Source organism: Neodiprion fabricii, chromosome 3, assembly GCF_021155785.1.
Source record: "Neodiprion fabricii isolate iyNeoFabr1 chromosome 3, iyNeoFabr1.1, whole genome shotgun sequence".
Taxonomy (NCBI): Eukaryota; Metazoa; Arthropoda; class Insecta; order Hymenoptera; family Diprionidae; genus Neodiprion; species Neodiprion fabricii.
This window is the reverse complement of record NC_060241.1, coordinates 6,857,316-6,879,512: the sequence shown is the minus strand read 5'-3', so window position 1 is coordinate 6,879,512 and position 22,197 is coordinate 6,857,316. Positions and strand designations below refer to the sequence as shown.

At 38.6% G+C, this 22,197-nt stretch overlaps 3 protein-coding genes across 4 annotated transcripts in view; all 3 read right to left on the bottom strand.

The window, feature by feature from the left end:
• Positions 1-3,760, bottom strand: part of LOC124179117 (zinc finger protein 224-like) — a 41,402-nt gene extending 37,642 nt beyond the window's left edge. The window contains exons 1-4 of the mRNA XM_046563218.1: positions 2,533-3,760; positions 2,347-2,445; positions 619-738; positions 427-546 (exon numbers count right to left, since the gene is read on the bottom strand). Coding sequence (XP_046419174.1) covers positions 427-546; positions 619-738; positions 2,347-2,445; positions 2,533-3,469 — 1,276 coding nt within the window. The 5' untranslated portion in view covers positions 3,470-3,760. The remainder of the gene's footprint in view (positions 1-426; positions 547-618; positions 739-2,346; positions 2,446-2,532) is intronic.
• LOC124179120 (mucin-1-like) lies at positions 1,023-1,956 on the bottom strand. The gene is made up of 4 exons (XM_046563224.1): positions 1,771-1,956; positions 1,579-1,698; positions 1,387-1,506; positions 1,023-1,314 (listed from the first exon to the last, which is right to left on the bottom strand). The coding sequence occupies exons 1-4, from the start codon at positions 1,865-1,867 to the stop codon at positions 1,148-1,150; spliced, it is 504 nt and encodes a 167-aa protein (XP_046419180.1). The 5' UTR covers positions 1,868-1,956; the 3' UTR covers positions 1,023-1,147.
• Positions 3,761-11,704: 7,944 nt separating the features above from the next.
• Positions 11,705-19,140, bottom strand: LOC124179118 (lysosomal acid glucosylceramidase-like). Of its 2 annotated transcripts, none has more exons than XM_046563220.1 (8): positions 18,995-19,140; positions 17,894-18,030; positions 14,205-14,526; positions 13,145-13,410; positions 12,611-13,042; positions 12,437-12,540; positions 12,060-12,337; positions 11,705-11,943 (listed from the first exon to the last, which is right to left on the bottom strand). In XM_046563220.1, the coding sequence occupies exons 2-8, from the start codon at positions 17,934-17,936 to the stop codon at positions 11,844-11,846; spliced, it is 1,545 nt and encodes a 514-aa protein (XP_046419176.1). In that variant the 5' UTR covers positions 17,937-18,030; positions 18,995-19,140; the 3' UTR covers positions 11,705-11,843. The 2 variants fall into 2 exon arrangements, with proteins under 2 accessions (XP_046419176.1, XP_046419177.1); XM_046563221.1 differs by having other exon boundaries at positions 12,437-12,516.
• Between the last annotated feature and the right edge of the window lie 3,057 nt (positions 19,141-22,197).

The following is a 22,197-nucleotide window of genomic DNA, read 5'->3' as shown; positions in this document are numbered from 1 at the left end:
AATAGTAGTCGTTCGTCGAGGCACTATATTCTTGGATTTCTCAGTGTTTTTTGTTGTTCCTTCATTTTAAATCGTCTATCTTTCAATTTGACTTGACTTGTGGAGTTTATAACAATTAATGTTAAATGTTCTTCTCCGAGGTTTGAATTTATTTTTTTATTATAAGTTCGTCGATTTTCGGTCTGCTAATATTTCATCCGCGTGTGTCGTGCTCATTGCGTGGTTATATTTGAATCATTATACATTGTCAGTACCTTCTCCTCCAAATAGTTCCGATCCGTAAGATCTCGCAGGAGTGCTGGATGCAGCAGGTTTGGATGATCCATTCATTGGACAGGTCGTTCTGTTGTGTCCTAGATATTGGAAACAATTTGCACGTTGAATCGTACATTATATCTTATTTATCAATATACCGGTCGTTTATACCTTCTTCGCGACATATTCCGCACTTATATGATCTCTTGGGACTTTCGGTGGCTCTGAAAGCTTGAATTACCGACTGGGATGCAGTTGATTTATTCATTGGACAGGTCGTACTGTTGTGTCCTAGATATTAGAAAAAATTTTCACGTCAAATCGTGAATTATATCTTATTTATCAATATATCTTCGTTTATACCTTCGTTGCCACATACTCCGCACTGATATGATCTCTTGGGACTTTCGGTGGCTCTAAAAGCTTGAATTACCGACTGGGATGCAGTTGATTTATTCATTGGACAGGTCGTTCTGTTGTGCCCTAAACATTTGAAAACATTTTCACGTCAAATCGTGAATGATTTCTTATTTATCAATATATCTTCGTTTATACCTTCTTCGCGACATACTCCGCACTTATATGATCTCTTGGGACTTTCGGTGACTTTGGAAGGTTGAATTATCGATTCGGATGCAGCCGGTTTATTCATTGGACAGGTCGTTCTGTTGTGCCCTAGATATTAGAAAAAATCTTCACGTCAAATCGTGAATTATATCTTATTCATCAATATATCTTCGTTTATACCTTCTTCGCGACATACTCCGCACTTATATGATCTCTTGGGACTTTCGGTGACTTTGGAAGGTTGAATTATCGATTCGGAAGCAGCCGGTTTATTCATTGGACAGGTCGTTCTGTTGTGCCCTAAACATTTGAAAACATTTTCACGTCAAATCGTGAATGATTTCTTATTTATCAATATATCTTCGTTTATACCTTCTTCGCGACATACTCCGCACTTACATGATCTCTTGGGACTTTCGGTGACTTTGGAAGGTTGAATTATCGATTCGGAAGCAGCCGGTTTATTCATTGGACAGGTCGTTCTGTTGTGCCCTAAACATTTGAAAACATTTTCACGTCAAATCGTGAATGATTTCTTATTTATCAATATATCTTCGTTTATACCTTCTTCGCGACATACTCCGCACTTATATGATCTCTTGGGACTTTCGGTGACTTTGGAAGGTTGAATTATCGATTCGGATGCAGCCGGTTTATTCATTGGACAGGTCGTTCTGTTGTGCCCTAGATATTAGAAAAAATCTTCACGTCAAATCGTGAATTATATCTTATTCATCAATATATCTTCGTTTATACCTTCTTCGCGACATACTCCGCACTTATATGATCTCTTGGGACTTTCGGTGACTTTGGAAGGTTGAATTATCGATTCGGATGCAGCCGGTTTATTCATTGGACAGGTCGTTCTGTTGTGCCCTAGATATTAGAAAAAATTTTCACGTCAAATCGTGAATTATATCTTATTCATCAATATATCTTCGTTTATACCTTCTTCGCGACATACTCCGCACTTATATGATCTCTTGGGACTTTCGGTGACTTTGGAAGGTTGAATTATCGATTCGGATGCAGCCGGTTTATTCATTGGACAGGTCGTTCTGTTGTGCCCTAGATATTAGAAAAAATTTTCACGTCAAATCGTGAATTATATCTTATTCATCAATATATCTTCGTTTATACCTTCTTCGCGACATACTCCGCACTTATATGATCTCTTGGGACTTTCGGTGACTTTGGAAGGTTGAATTATTGATTCGGATGCAGCCGGTTTATTCATTGGACAGGTCGTTCTGTTGTGCCCTAGATATTAGAAAAAATTTTCACGTCAAATCGTGAATTATATCTTATTCATCAATATATCTTCGTTTATACCTTCTTCGCGACATACTCCGCACTTATATGATCTCTTGGGACTTTCGGTGACTTTGGAAGGTTGAATTATTGATTCGGATGCAGCCGGTTTATTCATTGGACAGGTCGTTCTGTTGTGCCCTAGATATTAGAAAAAATTTTCACGTCAAATCGTGAATTATATCTTATTCATCAATATATCTTCGTTTATACCTTCTTCGCGACACACTTCACATTCGCGCGTTTTCTCAAGACTTGGTGTAGGCAGTGGAGTATGAGAATCCATGACTGAGCGTATCGAATCTCTGTTTTCTGGAAATTTCAGTTTCAAAACTTACGAATCTAAGACGAATAAAATAAATTCATTCAATTATAATACTTTGTCACTTCTGCAATTACCCAACTCGCACGGAAATTCCTCATGATCGACCTGCTCTTTGGATTGCAACATTTTCCTCCAGATATCAGCCAATTTTCCCAATACATTTCTTGTCTCAGTCTCCGCCTCAGCCTCTGTTTCATTATCGGTCTCATCGTCTCCGAATAACTCGGCATTCGTATTATCAGAGGCTTGTGACGAAATCTCTTGACCCATCATTCCATCTTTTTTTATCTTCTTGTCACCGTTCATGTTATCATATGGTATTTCCGCTGCGTCAGCATCACTTTTTGCTTCATCGATATGATTTTTATGTGGCTCAATATCAAATATCACAAGTAAAGTATCAATAAGCTTGGAGACCAATTCATTCTGTTGTTTCTGTATTTCAATATTGGATAATTTACCAATGACAGCGATAAAATCATTGACAGTGTTTACGATCTTTTCTTTATCCCGCGAATTTTCAGCATTATTTTTTTTCAATCGCGAGAATAAACCATTGGTGAAGGTAGAGCTGAGTAATTCCTTATAATTCATCAAATTTTTCCCAGATAAATCATTGATTTTGTTGAAAAAGTCTTCAGCACTATCTTCAATAGCATTTATAATGACATCTTCATCGTTATCTTCACAATCATCTGTTGAAACTTCGCTGTCTTTATCTCTATTATCATAAACATTTTCAAGTTTCAACCAAACTTCGCGCGCAGTTGTGCAATTTTCGAGCAACAGAAGCAGCTCGCTGCTTATATGTAAAATCAATTTTGATTTAGCTATTCCATCTTTTTTCATCCATAACTCACCCACCGCGGATGATTTTTCGTCCTCGTCGACATGATCCCAAAGATCAGATACTCTCAACAAGGCTTCGGCTTTCATTCGCCAACTTCGATAATTGTCTTTCGTTAATACATCGAAATCGATTGCCCCTGAATCGCTTAGTCTGTTTGTCATCGCACGTGTAGTACTCTACTCCTGGGAATCTTCTATAAATATCACAGATGCCGAGCCGAAAGACGAACAAGTCTGAAACTAAGCCTACTATTGCCGTCTCGAATCGATACCGTGAATTTCTCAGCTTCAACTCGACCAAAAGAATGAGCTTAATGAAAGCTTATTCCTGCCAGCAGTTTTGTGTTAATACGTTTATTCGCACTTCTCCGAACAAGACAGCAGAACAAGATAGAGCTTTTGCAACGCAACCCGCCAAATATGCAACAGAATCGCGCAAGGTTTGAACTTGTACTGCCGCGCTAATTTACTTCTCCGTATAAAAGTTCCAACGCCGCGCGCCGTCTGTCGTGCATCTCTGAACACTAGAGGTCCCCCTCCCATTCGTGTTTGTGCGTCACTACGCATGCTACATCTATTCCTGTGATGGCCGAGCCTTTTCTGCTACTGTGATAAAGAGATAGTGTCGTTTCTACCGTCCTTTATTTTCGTCTAGATAAGGTGACCAACAGTCGAAACTATTAATATTTTTTATGGAATAATCGGCCTATTCAGGTTACGGATGATCTATGTGCCAAGTGTCCATCAAGTCCATTTGATTCTATCTAATGACGGATAATTATAAATTTAATACACTCCATATTAGTGAATCTATTCCATCCTGATCATTCCGTTAGATATATACTATTAGTTCTAAACTTGGTTCCTGATAAACGTATTGTGCGCATCCACTTCAAGTGTCTGTTGCAGTTGAGAAAAAGTAACCAGCGTTATTTGATGTCAACAATTGTAAAACAGATTGATCGCACTTCCGCCGTTATCACAGAAAGCTCCATTGAGATGACAGCCACGTACATGGAACGTGATAGCGGTAACTCGGCTGAATAGCATTTGGGTAATTCCGCCTCTGAGCAGCATATCTTAAGTGTAGTTTAATCTTGTATTTTTCAAATCGATTGAAACTCTTCGTTACGTAAAATGAACAGAGAAAAAAGTGCGCCGGTATTTTTTTTCCAGTTCAGAAAAATTTGTTACATCAGTTATAAATTATCGCATTTCACTGTTAAAATAACGGACGGGAAACTTCGCAAATTAATATTTGGGGTCCCCTTACCGTGGAGAGGTGTGCAAAAACGTGTTTTGAAGATAATGAGAGACACATCTCGAAAGAAATTTGCAATTTCTGAAAAATGTAGTTTTGTTATTCTTATGAGTGTTTCAAATTTTGCAGAATGCGTCTTTCGTCATCTTTGAAACACGTTTTTAAACATATTTTTACGTCAGGGGGGACCCGAGATAACAATTCTTAACGCCACACGCACGCCACTTTTGCAGCAAAATGCAATAATTCGTGGTCAGCGTACAAATTTTTTTTTTTTTTTTTTTGATATACGATGAAACGCGATTCCACCTCTCCACATACATTTCACGTAAGAAAAGTTTTAATTGACTCAAAAAATGGAAGTTCATTTCTCGCCAATTTCAGGTGAAATTGCCCATTTATAGTTTCGTGCAATTCTGTATCTCATTATCTGTCAAATTAAGTTAATGCAAATTAAGAACAACGCGTATTGTTTCATTTCGAATTTTTAACCTCACTTTTCTAAGACGTCTTCTTTTTCAAATGCTGCAGGTTGAAAAAAATCGTTATTGTTGTACGACCATATTTTTCCTCTGCGCTAACGGTACCCGCGATACGAACAACATTGTTCGTCACAGTTAGTGGACAGTACTAAATCAAGGTCGAAGGATAGAACAATTGGTCGAAAATGAATTTGAACGAACGAAAGAAAAAAAGGTGCGCGGTACAAGGTGGGGGAATTATTTTAGGTTCAGCCCTTGGTGGGATGCAGAGGGCGCAGTTTTGTCCTTGACACAATATCAAACTTTTCGAAAAATCGTCATTCTCCTGTGTTTAGTATCACTTGACCTGTAATAATTACGTTCACAAATACCGGGCACAAAATCCATGTAAACTTGTGCTATCAAAATTGTAAAATCCTTATAGCTTCTCCCAAGAATACAAAAGCAAACTGTGACGGATTTTATATTGTAACGTTCTTAGACGTTCCGGAAATAAATATGGATCCGTGAGTTTGATTATCAAGCCAAAATCAAAGGCGTAAATAAAATTTCGTGAAAAAGCTTCAATTGCAAGATATGTGTTTCTCTTTTCAAATCTGAAACAAGACAGTTTTTACAATAATGTTGGTTGACGCATAAGAGGTTTATAAACGTCTTTTATCTATGATGACTACTAGATCATTAAAGAGGGGGCAAAACGGGCGATTTCACCCTTTGTAACACTACTCCCCCCCCGAGGAAAAGAGTCGACCCGACTCGGGAAAGATAAAACAATTATAAAAGTGATCTAGCAGTCAGTGCTCAAAGGTGAGTTGGAGCTGTGGCTCTAAAAATTTAAAGACTCCCTCTTTTACTATCTGGCATTTGCCGACAGTCTCAAGGTAAACCACAGAAAACCTTGAGCAGATATTTGAGAGTTAAATAATTTCAAAAATTTATGTGCCTTGTTTTATAAAGGTAAGTGTTGTTAAGTGTTATGTATCTTCATGAATTTGAAGTCATCAGCAACGCTCCAGATCAATGTCGAAGAGAAATCTAATCCTCTTCATGAAGGATTGTCCGAACTAAACATGTCGGGTGAAAACATCGAGGCGGGAACCGAAAATTCCAGGACCAAACAGAATAAAAGCAGATTCCTTTCTGAAAATTCACACAGGAAACAGGGAAATAGATGGGTGACTGATCCAGGACTTCTTTAGAAACAGCACACCCTAGAGTTTTTGGGAGGACAAATGTGAGTGATGGTGTAACAATTCAAATTCACTAAGTGAATTCGGGAAAATGCACGAATAAAATGAATTGAATATTTATTCAAAACAAAAGAAAAGATCCTATCTGAATCACATCCCTGTATTTCTTCAAAGTAAGGCCACCAGTCATCCTCAGGAATCGGGAAAGGTCGGAAGGAAAAGGCTGTGTCAAATAACCTGAAAAAGTGCTCACAAAAACTGACAATTGAGGTTAATAAAATGTGAAAATCAAGCAATCGCTCATCAATCTCGAAAAATAATCGTGGCTCTATTCACATTATAAAATAAATCAAAGCCTATCCGACACGAAACTCGATTCCAAATAAGAAGTTTCTAGAAATAAACAAAACTCTTAGAAAAACAAAAGAGCATTTCAAAACAAACAACTTCTTATATTGAAAACATCAGTTCGTTGTTGTTCTCCGGATGTCAAGGAAGTACAAAACTCTTTAAAAACTTGATCGGCCGTAGCTCCTGCATTAATAACCAAGACAGGAGCCGATAAATAAGAAAAGGTTTGTTTTACTAGCCAATCTTCATGAACCTCATGAACAGTTCTGAGTAGTTCTAAAGAAATGTTCGATTCCTCCTCACGAGAACGGGAACTAACTCGAGCAAAAGAAGTTTCTGGAGAAACTCGCAAATAAACAATCAAATCTACTCTGAGCTCAGACGAGCGAATGAGAAAATCGAAATTTTTCATCAATAAATAAGATTCGAAGTCGCGAAAATTACCTAACCTTCGACGAGCTTCTACGAAACAATTGATACTGAATATCCATCTTTCCATCACCTTTACAGGTAATGAAGTCGTCCGAAGATGTCTATCTAACATAACCATCTGAGCGAAATGCTGAAAATAATAGCAATAACGATCTGGGTCCTGATACATCAAATCTAAGAGATTAATTCCAGCTACGTCTCGATATTCCTCACTAAAAGTGAAAAGTAAAAGTTCTAAAAGTGTACAGACCTGGTGATCTGCTAAAAACCTTTTGGTGAAAGTTGTTTTTCCGCATCCGATATTCCCTTCTATAATGATCGTAAGCGGTCGAGTTTTACTCAAATGAATTCCAAAAGGCAGATTCTTCTCCCAATCGATGACCGACTGTAAAGAAGGTCAAGTCGATCACAGTCATCAAAGGTGTACGTCTGAAGATCTAACCTCAAAGGATGTTCTTGGTCTGGAAGAGACTGTTCCAGGTTGACCTTCTTCAAATGGAGCAAGACGATCCAAGTGTACCACTTTCTGACGCGAATGAGGAGATCTTCGGATTATATAAACAACATCATTTATCCGGTTAACCACTAAGTAAGGGCCTTCCCAATTTCTTTGTAGTCTTGGACATCGTCCTTTCTGTCTTCGGGGTTGAAAGAGCCAGACAGAATCTCCAGGATAAAATTTTAAATCTCTGGCTTGAATATCATAACGAATTTTTAATTTGTCTGAAGCCATAGAAATTCTACTCCTAGCAAAGTGATGAATTTCTTCTAAACGTTGTTGTAATAAAAAGGCATAATCTGTTTGATGCTGTCTTTGCACAGGAACAGGGCCTTTCTCTAAATCTGACGGAACTCGAAGATTTCTTCCAGTAAGCATGAGGGCTGGCGTCTGCTTCGTCGTCTCATGAATCACAGATCTGTAAGATAAGAGGAAGAAAGGGATCCAGGAGTCCCAGTCTCTCTGATTCTGCTCTACGAAGGACGACAAATACTGTAGCAAGGTTCGATTCAGATGTTCTATCATGCAGTCAGATTGCGGATGCAAAGGAGTCGTGCGAGTTTTTCTAACTTTTCTCTTGTTGTGATTTTCTCCATTCCTCCAGGTTATTTTCGAGAGAAATATTCCGTATTAAAAGCGAGGGGTCTCGGTTTTTCTCTAATCGTGCACACTGTTTACACTCTGGCATTTCTTCGCAGGGTCTTCGAGAGAGAGCATCGGCGTTTTCATGATGAATTCCTGCTCGATGACGAGTGTCAAAATCGTACTGTCCAAGCCTTTCTAACCATCTAGCTCCATGACCTTCGGGAGATTTGAACGAAAGTAACCACTTGAGAGAAGCATGATCTGTTCGTATCAAAAATCTGCTACCGTACAGATAATGATGAAAATGTACTACGGTCTTAACAACAGCTAAAAGTTCTCTACGAGTGACACAATAATTCCTCTCAGTTTTACTCAAAACTCTGCTGAAATAACTTATCACTCTCTCTTGACCTACCTGAATTTGTGACAGAACCCCACCTATTCCTGAAAGAGAGGCATCCGTATCTAAAATCAAAGGAAGTTCGACTTCTGGATAAGCTAAAATCCGCGAAAAATAAGATTTTCTTTTAATTTCTTGAAAGCTTCTTCGCATTCTAGGATTCAGTCAAAAGGAATCTTGATTTCGATCAAATGATGGAGAGGCTTAGCTATACTAGCGAAACCTTTTACAAATCTTCTGTAATACGTACAAAGGCCTAAAAAGCTTTGAATTTGTTCCTTATTCTTAGGTGTCGGCCAAGAAGAAACCTTCTCGATTTTGGATGGGTCGGTCTTCACACCTTGTGCTGAGACGATATGTCCGAGGAAGCCTACTTCTTTCTGGAACAAATGGGATTTTTCGGGCTCATTTTTAGGCCTGCTCGCTTCAGCCTGGCAAAAACTTGTTTGAGATTTTGAACTTCTTCTTCAAAGTTCTTGCCAAAGACGATTATATCGTCTAAATAAACGAGGCATATTTTGCCAGTGAGCCCTTGGAGAACAGCCTCCATCATTCGTTCAAAGGTAGCCGGGACATTACTCAAACCAAACGGCATGACCTTGAACTGCCATAATCCTCCTAAGCCCGTAACAAAAGTTGTTTTTTCTTTATCTAGAGGATCCATTTTGACCTGCCAGTATCCGCTCTGAAGATCTATGGTGCTGAACCAAGTTGGACCAGCTATCAGGTCGAGTGTCTCGTCGATTCTGGGTAGAGGGTAAGAATCTTTCTTCGTTATATCGTTCAGCTTCCTGTAATCGATACAAAATCGTTTGAATCCGTCCTTTTTGTTAACAAGGACGATTGGTGAGGCCCAGGGACTAGACGATGGTTCAATCACATCGTTCATTAGCATGTCTTCCACAAACTTCTTCACCTCTTCTCGGGCGTTGAGAGCGAGTCTTCGAGGAGCTTGTTTTATTTGTGAACTCTCTCCGACGTAGATCTTATGCTTGACGGAAGTACATCGGCCCTTATCACCACCATCTTTGGCGAAAGAATCTACAAATTCTAGCAAAAGAGATTAAAACGATTATAACTGAGCTGGATTCAACGAAATCGAAGATTTCTGAACAAGGCTCTGTAAATGTGAAGGAAAGTGTTGTTGAAAATCATCCTCTGAAAGTTCTATTTCCCGAATTCTAGGACAAGTCCAATAAATTCCATTCCTATTCGTACAAAGAGTTATTTCGCGATTGTTTGAAGCTAGTGAACTTCTTTTGGTCGAGATAACACAGTTATGTGCTGTAAGAAAGTCTATTCCCAAAATACCTTCATCCTCTATATCTGCTATTAAAACCTTATGTGGAGAGTCGATACGCCCAAAAAGGTTAATTTGGACAGTAACCTGTCTTAAAACCGGGGTCGTCTCTCCAGTCGCTGTTCGCAGGGATAAAGAGGGAACAATCTGTTCATCGGATTTAAAGAGATCCGATCGAACTACGGTTACTTCCGCGCTGGTGTCTATTACCCAAAGACAATCGACGCCATTTACAGTACCGCGCGCGTAAAGACCAGACTGTCGTAGACTTGTCATCAAAAACTGTTCTCTAAGAGGGCTTTCACTTTTAACAATCTGCGATGATTTTCGCCTGGAAAAATCATCCGAAATTAGTTTTTTGGACGAGTTTCTGTTGAAGAAAGCTCGACTGAGGATTTGCTTCCCTAATTTCTATATGTTTCTTACCCCGATTATAGGAGTTCAGATTCGAACTTTGCATCGGCTCCCCATTAATTTTCTTAATCAGAAAACAATGGTTGGCGTCATGTCCAATTTTTTTAGAGAATATATATAAGTTAAGCCGGTTTGATTTGTCATGACCGCGTTTTTAATTTCACGTTTGTTTTTCTGGTCTTGAAAAGAACCACGATTTCTTTGTTTAAAATTATTATGACTATGTTTATTTCTGTAATTTTGAGGCTTTGTCTTTTCCGGGTGCTCTAATCTTCGTCTTTCTGAGGTATTTTTGGACACCTCAATCTGACGAAGCTTGTTTGTCCCAAAATAATTCTTTCGCATAGCCTCCACCTCAAGGGCTTTGGCCGTTGCCTCTCGCAGAGAAATGAGACTCGATGTCCCAATGGCCATTTTGATTTCCGGATCACTAATTGCGATTCAAAAAGCTTGGGCCGCTAATAAGTTACGAGACGACTCGTGGTCTGGCAAAGCTACACGAGAAAGCCGTTCAATATCCTGGCTAAGTGATGCGAGGTCTTCGTCTCGTCCTTGTCTTCTGGTCTGTAATTGAGCTGTGTAAAATTTTGTCAGATGGTCATTTCCGTATCTTAACTCAAGCGCGGAGCTAAGTTTTTTCATAATGGGAAATTTCTTCCTCGGACAATGCTGTTAAAACATTCAAAGCCGGCGTCCGAAGACAAGAGGCAAGGCTGTGGGCCCTCATGGCAGGGTCCCACTGAGTATGTTTTGCTATTGTGCTAAATTGACGCTCATACTCTGCCCATGGAATTTTTCCATCAAAAATTGGCGGTTTTGAAGGACAAAAGGGTTTCTCGTTAATCTGAGAAGCAACCCCAGGAAATCTCGAATTATTTAATTGACTTAAATGAGAATATCGAGGCTGAACCTGAGATAGAGGCTCGGAAAAACCAACCTCATTATCTACTCTTGCTCTACAAATTGGGGATTCATCTACTCTCCTAATAAAAGGCACAGACCTTGAGTCACGAACATCCTGGGATCGTCCTGGATGTTGGACCTCCAGAACAGCGGGAGATTTACTCAGAATTTTGAGGGTGTAACGGCAACACTGACTTCAGATTCGGATTCAGCGCGTCAAATTACATAGAGATAGGTAGGTCCGGTCAAAAGTACAGACCACTTTTTTTTTGTGGGCCGGTGTTATTTTTAGCTCGACGTCAGGAAATTCGTCTAATGCAGAACGGCATGCTTCGTGAGATACATTTCCATTCATTAGTCACCAACATGCAATGCAACGTCCATGAGACATAAGATTAGAGAGCATCAAAATATATTACGTTATCGTAACGGCAAGATTAGCGTATGATTGCAGTGATTTTTTTGTCCGGCTTGTTTCAGTTATTTTCAGATAACTGTTACTTTGCTCGCTGCTTGAAGATGGAAGTTATTTTAATCGAAGGTTTGAGGAAACAGAATGAAATTTAAGAACTCATCGTAAAAAATGTTCAACAATGTTGTAATTTACCTTAAACCCTCTGCTATTGTACCGAATACTGCTATTTCTCATTTTTGCCCCCATTCAAATCGTTAAGATTGACGCAATTGTTTAGAAGTGACCAATCGATTACAGTGTGTTGTTACTTATACATAATGGTGTGAATGGATTTCGGTGGTAGCTGTAAGTCGATGATTCCTCTTTCTTGGTCACGGATAACTGCATGCTGATTTTCAGTGAGTCTAAAACGAAAAATGAGTTGCATTGCCAAAACAGGACGTTTAAAGAATATTATGTATACAATTTATTTTAAGCTGAATACCGATTAGAATCCGATCATAATATATCTTGAACTCACGTATTGTACAGAACTATAACAATTTTATTGTCCGGAGTCTTGAAGGCGACAGCAATTGTAGAGCTTCCCTCCTGACTGAGCTTAAATCTGACAGAACCTCGTGGAATGAATTTACTGAAGTGGGCTAAGCCGTAGAACATTGGTTGTTTGTAAAACTCGTCATTCTCAGCATTCACGATGATTGCAGAATCAACAAAGTTGCCACTCCAATTGGGACCACCATGATGGTTAAGAGCTAAATTCCAGTCCACCCAGCCGGTAACCCAATGTTGCAGATTCTTTAAGTTCAACGAATCCATGACAAGCGAGTTGCCGCCATTTCATTCACAACAGAATGCTCCCTTTTCGCCACGCGTGTTTACGGATATTATACTCACGTCCATGATATCCGTAATGTACATTTCCCCTCGTTCCCAGGATCCTAAGGGGACTTTGTTGAATTGCCATGGCTTATCTCCTGTACCAATAGACGATGTTTCGACTAACGGATTGTTAGAAAAGACCGTTAATATCTAGCATGCAATATGTAGATTGAAAATGACATGACTCACCAACCGAGGCCTCGGTCATGATTAGAAACTTTTCAGGAAAATGATAATGGGTTCGATCGATCACCCAAGAAGGTACAATACTATCCCAGTACCAATGGAATGCAATACCAGCCGTATAGTTTTTTGCCACCTTGTTGCTAAACATATCAGAGACGTACCAGGGCAGGCCGAATTTCTGGTCGTCGAAAGCCAAAATTATCGTATCTTTGTGCTCGGATTTGCTCATGGTAGGGCCGAGGTTTTCCGCCACCCATTTGCCCATGCCACTCGGTGTCCACCCCATGCTGTTAATACTAGACGTTGCTATGATACCGAGAGACGGTTCATTGCCTGTCGTCATCGCCCACATTTTGAGCCCATAGCTTTTGTACTCATCCATAAATTTCACAGTGTACTCAGCGTACACCTGGTAGTACTCTTCAAGGAGAAACCCTGCGGAATACAGTTACCAAGTACATACTTGAGTTATAATGCACGATATCCATCGATACATCGTTGACCCTGAACTGGCAATACTGCAATATGCGTACTCACCGAAACCCGTGTAATCATTATTTGTCTTCATCCAAGGCGGAGCAGTCCACGCAGATGCGAAAAATCTTAGATCGCGATTCATTCTAAGAGCCTCTTGCATCAGTGGAATTTTGTACTTGATATCTTCCTCTGCCAGGCTGAAGTTGTGAAGTTGCGTATCAGCACTCTGGGTGTCGTCGTAAGTATATGCTCGTGTGGAGAAATCGGACCCACCAATGGGCACACGACCTAGGTTGTATCTACTACCTTCCTCGCCAAAGTACGATCTGAAAATTGCGGGATTTTTTTAAGCTACTCAACTGGTGCCCGTTCAGACGCAAAACACAATGGCAGATGTTAATGACTCGTTTGAAGAGTCTTTATACGGAAGCTTCGAGATTGATTTCGTGGAAAGTAAGGTTATCATGAACTGGGATGAGCACAGAAGAATTTAAATGGAATATTCCTTGCGATGATCTACCGACGAATCCAGCCGACACAGATATCCTTTCGTTAAAAATCTCGTTAGTAGGTCACAAGTTTCGCGAGCTTGTTCTTCTTCCTTAATTCGAGAGAGTTGCTGGGAAACCGGTCCACGAGAGTTTAACTTACAACAAAATGCGTGCTACTCGTTAATTTCCATCTGACATATTGCATTATCCGAATATTAAATAACGAATACATGTCTTCTAAAGAACCCACAGTTATTAAATATTTGAAGCTGGAAACCTGTCAACCATATAATCACCTAAACAATTTAGATCGCAAACGTTAATTGTTCAACATCCAATAAAATCATATGACTTGAGATCGGTTTCATCTAAATTCACATTTGAGCAAAATCAGACTTTCGAGATCGGAATTTTCCTCAAGATTCTCATGTCGTCTGAATATTCCTGAGTATATTAACTTTTGTCAATAATACGATGATTTCATCGACAAAAGTTTTCAAATAAAATATATCGCCTAATGGTTACACGATCTGCCATTGTAGAAGTATATCAATGAAAAGGGCAAGAGTCAAGGTAACATAATTATCACTAACTTCCGGTAACTGTTGTGTTTCAAGTACAAGAATTACCTAAGTATATAGTCCGCTGTAGCGTTGCTCAATAATTTTATGTTGATGCCGGCCGCGTCGGTAAAAGCACCTCCAAATCCGTGAATAGTTTGAAAAGTAGTGTTAAGATCCAGCTGAAAAGTGACGTCAGCGGTTGCCGATTCGTTGGTGAAAGCACCCTCCGTTGGATCCAATCTCAAGCCGTCTCGGCTCGAGACGTATCGCACGAACGAACCGATTTCCGGAATTTCGAGCTCTGGTGTACTGTCGCAGTAAGTAGCGTTGCACACGCACACTGTTCCTCCATTTCCGAAATCTCGAGGCACGCAGGGAAGAGATTCCGCTGCGAATACGGAAGATTTGAATGGTTAACGTCAGTTCTTTAGTTCGGTAGAATGAGCATCAGCCTCTTCACAAAGATCATAATGGGTGTGGGTTACAAATCAGAATGGTCAGAATTCCGAACATAAATGTATCAAAAACTCACAACCACGAAGGAACAAAGTGGTGAATCTTCAGTAAGCCAGGAATAATGAATATAGAATATAAAGGTATCGAAATTTGAAGTTATAGAATTTAGAATACCAAACTGATGAAAATTCCGAAAGGCCATTAGTAGATTGAGGCGAATGCGATTGCTCGCAAACACAAACAAATAACATTTACATTTTCTCAACAAAAATTCTCTCGTAGATTAATGATTTGCACACCCGCATCTCATTTATTAGACAGCATCGCTGTCTTACGGGCTTCTCATCGGAAGCGAAGGATTGAAAGGGGTAAACATAAACATCTACACACTACAGTCTCCTTACATCGTGCATGCAGAGAAGAAATTCTTACTCTCACAAACAAATAACCTTCGGATGGATAACAAAGTAGAATTTTCATTTATTCGAATTCATAAATGCGGAGGATCAAGAATCAGAACGGTTAGAACTCCGAGTAGTAATCTCATAGAAGGCTCGGAATATAGAATTGCGGTATGTCAGAATCGTTAGAATAAAGAATCGCAATATATCAGAAGAATCAATAACTCACATCATATTAGAAGCCCAGAAATATAAGTTTATGATATCAAAAATCGTAATTAATATTTTAATGAGATAAAATAAAGATAGAAAATAAAAAGAGGCACATCGTTGGCCAGACTCTAAAGGTCTAACCCACCAGCTTCAACAACTCAAGGTTGTCCATTTGCATCGCGTTTTTTCCCCTTTATTGAGAATAACTATTGAATAAAGAATTTGTTCAATTCTGTATATAAGACATTTTACAAGTCAAAATACATTAGTTGGATAGACACGGAATGTGAAATTCTGGTGGTAAGCCATCTATACGGTTACTTTCGGCGTACCAATCTTTCCGAATCGTACCATTCTGAATGATGAGCGTTCCGCATTCTGGATATCTGTTTTCCGCCGTTTCTAGATGATAAAATTCTGACGATTATTTTTATAATATCTGGACATTCGAGAATATGAAACTCACTACAGATTCAGTCTCTGGAATATTGACTCTATACATTATTAAATTCTGCATCTCTGAATTCTTGGATTAACGTTTTCGGATAATAGAGTCCTCTACTTAATACAGTTTAGGTAAACTGCAGCTTTTTGTGGGCACTATTTTGGACTGAAATTTCTGATAGTATTTTTTCACTCATATTTATTATTCGAGTTCATTAAATTCGGAATTCTGGCCATTCCGATTTTCGGTTTCTCTGATTTCTCACCCCCACCCATCCTGAGGTGGAGCTGAAAGTAACGTATCGGTTCAAATTATGGACAACCAGTGTATTTTGACGAACAAAGAGTTTCTTTTCTCTTCTGGAGATGAAGTTCAGAGCGCAATGTTAAAGCACTGATCAATGACGGTGAAAATATCACTCAATAACAGAATTCGATTGTCATTGTCGTGTATAAAAAATTACACACTGCATTCTTTTTTTTATTGACGCTTGCCGCAAGATTAGCGGTACAATATTGACTGCGTAATACGCGAACAACGTCAAAATATTATGAAATTGTTATCTAGGTTGTTATAAATAATCATATCGTATTGTGTGAGCCTCAATGTGGTGACATATTTGTGTGTATTGTATAACACGATCGATTATATAATACAAAAACATATGATTATGTATGACTACATGCAACGTAATTATACACGATGTTATACAGGAGCATGAATTATCGTGTGATGCAGAAATATGTACTCATTTATTTTACGGTAACTGACGAATCCCTCTGCATAGAAAGTGATCTGTATCCAGTAGCAACAGTGCCTTCAAGCTGCATGGTAATGGCAATAATATAGCGAGGATTATAATAACAATAGTACTATCATTATCAGTAAAGTGCTATGTACGAGCAACCACGTACGTGAAGTTCCCGTTTAGGTGATAAGAAACTCTTCTTCAAAGTCAACAAACATAACCACAAACTTCATTTAAGTGAGATAAGTTTCTGTTTTATGAAAAGGTAGAAATATTGTTCCTTGTTCGACGTAATTTGTCGACTTTGCGTCTAGAAGACAATGAAAGTGAACGGAATTAGAATCGAGACGATCCCTGAAGGAAATTGTGTATTCAGATAATTTCTATTCAGTGCATAAGACAGACACGGAAAAGATACAGAAGATCGGAAATTTTTACAGACGTAATTTATCGAATTTGAAGATTACATAACAGGCGATGAAGCAAGTAACTCATCGATTGAATCCCTTGAATATTTTGGGTGTCACATGAGAAAAAATGGTACGTACGCCAGTGATGTAGTACCAACCAAAGCTGCATTGTGTTTCAAGATGAATATATCATTGTATCGTCAGAGATTAGCAGTGATCAAAGTACATGGATCAGAATATTCTAAATAAATAAAACTGTCCCTGAAAAAAAAAGTTGAATATAAGTAAATCGTTATTAAAAGTATATGTACGCGACGGATATTTCTATTCAAGTGAAAATACATCGTGAAGCTGAATAAAAAGCCGCACGATGTAGATCCACCTCAAAACTCCTGACGTTCAGGACATCCACTTCGTTCTTGTAGATAACTAAAAAAACCAAGTCATCCGCTTTAAATGTTTTCAACGACAAGGTCTGCTGGTTGAAAAATTTTAATGTCTATATCCATCCATCATGCGGCATATCATGAGTTTCAACACTTGCAACAGAATAAAATGTAAAGCCCCAAGTGACTTCAACAAATTCGTTCTTTTTCGTAGCATTGAAGAGGGATAATAGTATTGAATATATTTCGCACTTATTGTAAGAGAAGAATTAAGAAAATCGGTTTGTTATAGCATGGGCACGGTCAATTTTATTTACTCCTTTCACTACAACAACAAAAAAAATCTATTATTTGCAATGCGTACTAAGAAAACATTCATTGTACGAACTTGAAGTTTTAATCGTGCAAAATCGATAAAAAACTCAACTTTTCACTGATACTGATTTCGAATAATCAACAGACTTTGATCAGTATTCATTTCTGAACTTTTGAAAAGCTTACAAAGTTATATTCAACTATGTAATGCAAAAATGTGTTTTGTCATCGCAATTCAGTATGGATACATACTTGGTTCCTCTATTAGACATGTTCGATTTAAACGTCACACGTATAAAGTATTAATTCGAATGAATACTTTTTCAATGACAGAGCATTGCATTTGTCGAAATGACTTAAACATATTCAAGTTAAAAATACCTGCACATATCCACAATATCAGCAGGAGGTAGAATCGTTGCATAATGCAATCTCCAAGTTTCAATCCTCGCTCTGGCTTGATTCTATTTCATTTTCAGCGATGACCCAAGAGCAGAAGTTCCAAATACGTTCTTTCTCTGCGAACGTACGAATGAGCATAAATTTTCACGGTTCACATCAAGTTGTCACTATGAATAAATAATACGGATCACACAGGCATCTCAGCGATCGCTTAACGACTCTCTTATCAAAGTCAATTCGCCGTTTGTCAGCGTCAGTGGAGGCGAAAGAAATGTCAACAGAAATTCGGCTTCGGACACATGTTTCACAGCAAACCTTGCAGCCAAACAAATTGGTCCGTCCAAACCGCACGACGGTAGCAAGTCGACTGTTTATCGGCTTGCTCGATAATCACTGCTGTCCAGCTGTGGCGATTCTCTCCCATGATAATTCTATGGCTGGACGGAACCGTGCTACTTATTCACGAGCCAACAGTCATCACTCTCCTCAAGTGATAATCCCGAATTTCAGGAGAAGATAAAACGTTTGCACAGAATCTCCGCGGTTTCTACATGTGAGAATACGCAAATTCCCACGTGGCTGCACCAGTGGCGCAGTTTTATAAAAATTTCTGACGAATTATTCTGAATCACGGACCACCGCGTTTATACTGGCCTTTTTGCTTTCAAAGAGAATAATAATGACGAATACTGATCTTGAAGTTTGCAACCACACGGCATCAAACAGGTCCAAGTCTTAATGAAGTAAACCTACGTGGGCTTCGTCGTGAGTAGTAAATGTGACAGTACAAGAGGAGGATAAATGTTGATGTTCTCTGCTAGACATACATGCCATGAATATGAAATGTCAGAGAAAGTATGTTGTGACTAACTTTTACAATGCAAAAAGTATAATAAAACGTCAAACTCATGACGTACACTCGTTATAAGAAGTGAAATCACTCTCCGGTAGAATTAGTAGCGGGTTCCGAATTTTTGCACGAGACACACAATTTTCGCATATCAAGTGATTAGGCTCTTTATTTTAACTGAATAAATGCGACTTCAAATTATTTCACAGTAGTAAATTGCAAATACTGACCTTACAATTCAAGAGCGTGTCCGCGTTTACGAAAAATGCGACACTTCATACTATTTATGTAGACAGTAATTGGGCATATTTGCAAAATACAAGGTCGAATAACTCATTGTGTTTTATGCAGGTAATACGATTATTACAGTCGCATCGTTACTACTTCAAATTGCAGCAGCTTACTTCAATACATATTCGCAATGACTATCCATTGTGGGATATAGGACGTTTTTTTTTTTTTTCTATATATATCTTATCGTAGTTTCTGTTCAATTAAACTTTGTGCGGAGTCACGTTGCATTTCTATCCATACTTGTGCATAATTATGCACACGGAGGGAAAGAAATTCTTGAACCAAAAAAATAGATTCTTTTGGAATCCATTCGCTTGAATCTATTATCCCCTATTTGATTCAAACACGATGACTACAATTCATCAATTTCGATTCGGTTAGATTGTCAAAATGATTTAGTCAAGCGAATACCTTGATTCGACAAAAGCCTTGCTCGTCACAATCGAGCGAACCTTTTGATGTGTTTCCAAAATTGAGTCAGTTAAATATCATTTCATTTGAAGTTTGTGTATTGGTCCTCTGAATGACATGTTCGTTGACAGAAACAATTATGTACTTTGATTAAAATAATTGTACATGAATGTGGCAAACAAAAAATTTACATCAATTGAATGCCATACACTGTTGATCTAACCAGAGCTTGTTTGGCGTAACTGGTTGAATCAGTTGCACTCATTTTTCACGAGCTAAAATATACACCACATGCTTTGAGTGAAGTAGAGAAAACATTAGTATGCTAGTATTATAAACGGCCGCTAGGCGGCAAACTTTCTCGTTACGGAAGTAGCTTCAAAGATAGTTATAAAACTGGTTAGTTGGTTGGGTTGTCAGATACTGACAACGTAACATAAAATTGTCATCAAACCTACTTCGAACGTAAAAATCGTAATATCAAGTTTCGAGTCATCAAAATTCATATTGATTACGACTGAACAAAAACTATTGACACATATTAAATTTATACTGCCACAAATACAATAATAAATTTTCAAGCATGGCCCATCAAACAACTCATAAATCCATCACAAATTTAAGGCAACAGTATTATAAATGATGTCACTTAAAAAATACGTTTTTTGCGCTTAAACAACTCTTAATCTTCAGTCATTGCAAAATTTTTTTGTAACAACAAAATTCAGTATCTGTGATCAAAATTCATTTTTTGACGCAACAAGACATGATCGGGGTGCGTTCGATCGAATTTTTACTCATTCCAATCACACATTTTCTTGATACAAATTTCACATTATTGCAAGGAACTCGCGCCGTGTTATCTTGAATAAATCGACAGTCGGCATTAGCATTCAAAGGCTTGATTCAATTCTACATTAAGTTGCAATAAATATTTCGTATGACAGAAGTATTTTGTTGAATTAGATAAATATTGGGTTCACAACATTTGACTAGAGCATTTAGTTGAATCAAACGAATACAACTTGACTTAAATAACCCTTCCCCTCAGTGTACTTATACCAACGTCATCGATTATAAGTTTTGATATTTTTCTCATAACAGAGATACCGCTGCGTTTTTTTCGCAAAACTTCCTCGCTTTCTGGCATCTGGAAGTGACGGAAAAGGAGTTTCCGACAGAAAGCACGGCAAAGAAGGGCCTTATTCCCAGTTTTGAAATAACGTTCAAGCAAAGCAAAGAAGTAGAGCAGAATTAGAAAACGAGAGTCTTGCATGAGGATCTGAAAAAATCGTTCGATCACGTCAGCTTTTCATGCATGTGGTTGTAAATGTAAATCGTTCTTGCAGTGTGAATTAAAACAAAGAATACGAGTCGAAGGTTTTTCTCTGAGTATTTCAGATAGAAGCCTAGTCATAGTGACAAAGCTTTTCAATAGAATTTCGCAAATTGTGACTGGAACTGACGACGAGAATTCTGATCTTCGAGTTGATTTCGCACTTTCTTGTTGTACATTACAACAACGATTTCGTTTTTCGGTATCTTAAAGACTACAGCCTTTACCGATTTCCTGCTGCTAGTGAGTCCCACTCTTTCTAAAGCTGGTGTAATGAACTTGCTGAAGAGCGCGATGACGTAATACATTGGCTGCTTGTCAAATTCTTCGGCCTGCAGGTTCACGATAATCGAGGCTCCTACAGTATTATCTCCAATTGGAACGACCGTATTTGTCTACAGCAAGATTCCGGTCCACCCAGCCAGTCATCAAGTTTTTCAAATTCTATAATGTTAACGGCTTTCTAATACGAGCTATCCCTTTCTTCACTTGAACGTATTACCACGGTATTTTATGAAAAAGTGAACAGCGGTAGTACCACCAGCTTTTTTTTAACGACTGTTGATATCATATCCCAGATAAAATTCATTCGCTCATCACAAAAGGACAAATTCAACCCGGAATATGAAACATTCAGTCCTAGAAATGAGTACTCTGATACCGTGAATCAGGTGCAGTGCAAATTACTGCGCGTGTCCAGAAGTATCCTCATTGAAACCCAAGGTGAAATGACCTACAATGTCATGGCAATATACGTATTCCAATAATGTTAAATACGTAGGTTTCTCCGAAGTTCCAAGACCCCAACTAAATAGTTGCAGTGAGTTTCTGTGATGCCCCTGCATCCAAAATACCATCATGTTGTATGCAACAAATCCTCAGCAATTATTGTGCATATTTACATTAGCTTGGATACGATGCGTATGAAGCTTAACATTCGTTACCCACGTTAAACTCCGTCATGATGAGAAACTTGTCGAGATACTGTCGCTGGATCTCGCGCAGAACTTTCGCGGGAATGGTCATATCCGGTTACCAGTGGATTGCAATACCAGCCGTAGAATTCCTTGCCAATTCGGTCTGAAACATTTTATCAACGAATGGGTCGAGACGTGTTTTTTTTTATCGTCATAGGTAAGGATCAAAGTTTTTTCTTGCGTCGATTTGTGGATGATTGAACCAAGGTTTGCAGCCCACTTCCCAAAGTCACTTGATTGTATGTCTTATCGCTGTCGCATTGCATATTAACTCGTGACTGATGAAATGAAGACGTAGCAGCCTGCGTGAATAGAATAATTTTGTTATAATTATTTGAAAGGTAACTCTTCTTTCGTGTAAAATATGCTTCATACATTTTTCACACGTACGATTAAGAGCACGAGTAATCGAACC

Bases quoted from the DNA above. Each gene is read 5' to 3' on its own strand.
- LOC124179120 (XM_046563224.1), bottom strand. From the start codon at position 1,867: ATGAATAAACCGGCTGCATCCGAATCGATAATTCAACCTTCCAAAGTC. The intron at 1,507-1,578 runs GTATAAACGAAG...TCTAATATCTAG, and splicing joins CGGAGTATGTCGCGAAGAAG to GGCACAACAGAACGACCTGT. The intron at 1,315-1,386 runs GTATAAACGAAG...TCAAATGTTTAG, and splicing joins CGGAGTATGTCGCGAAGAAG to GGCACAACAGAACGACCTGT.
- LOC124179118 (XM_046563220.1), bottom strand. From the start codon at position 17,936: ATGCAACGATTCTACCTCCTGCTGATATTGTGGATATGTGCAG. The intron at 13,043-13,144 runs GTGAGTACGCAT...TGTATTCCGCAG, and splicing joins TAATGATTACACGGGTTTCG to GGTTTCTCCTTGAAGAGTAC. The intron at 11,944-12,059 runs GTGAGTTCAAGA...TTTTCGTTTTAG, and splicing joins GTTATAGTTCTGTACAATAC to ACTCACTGAAAATCAGCATG.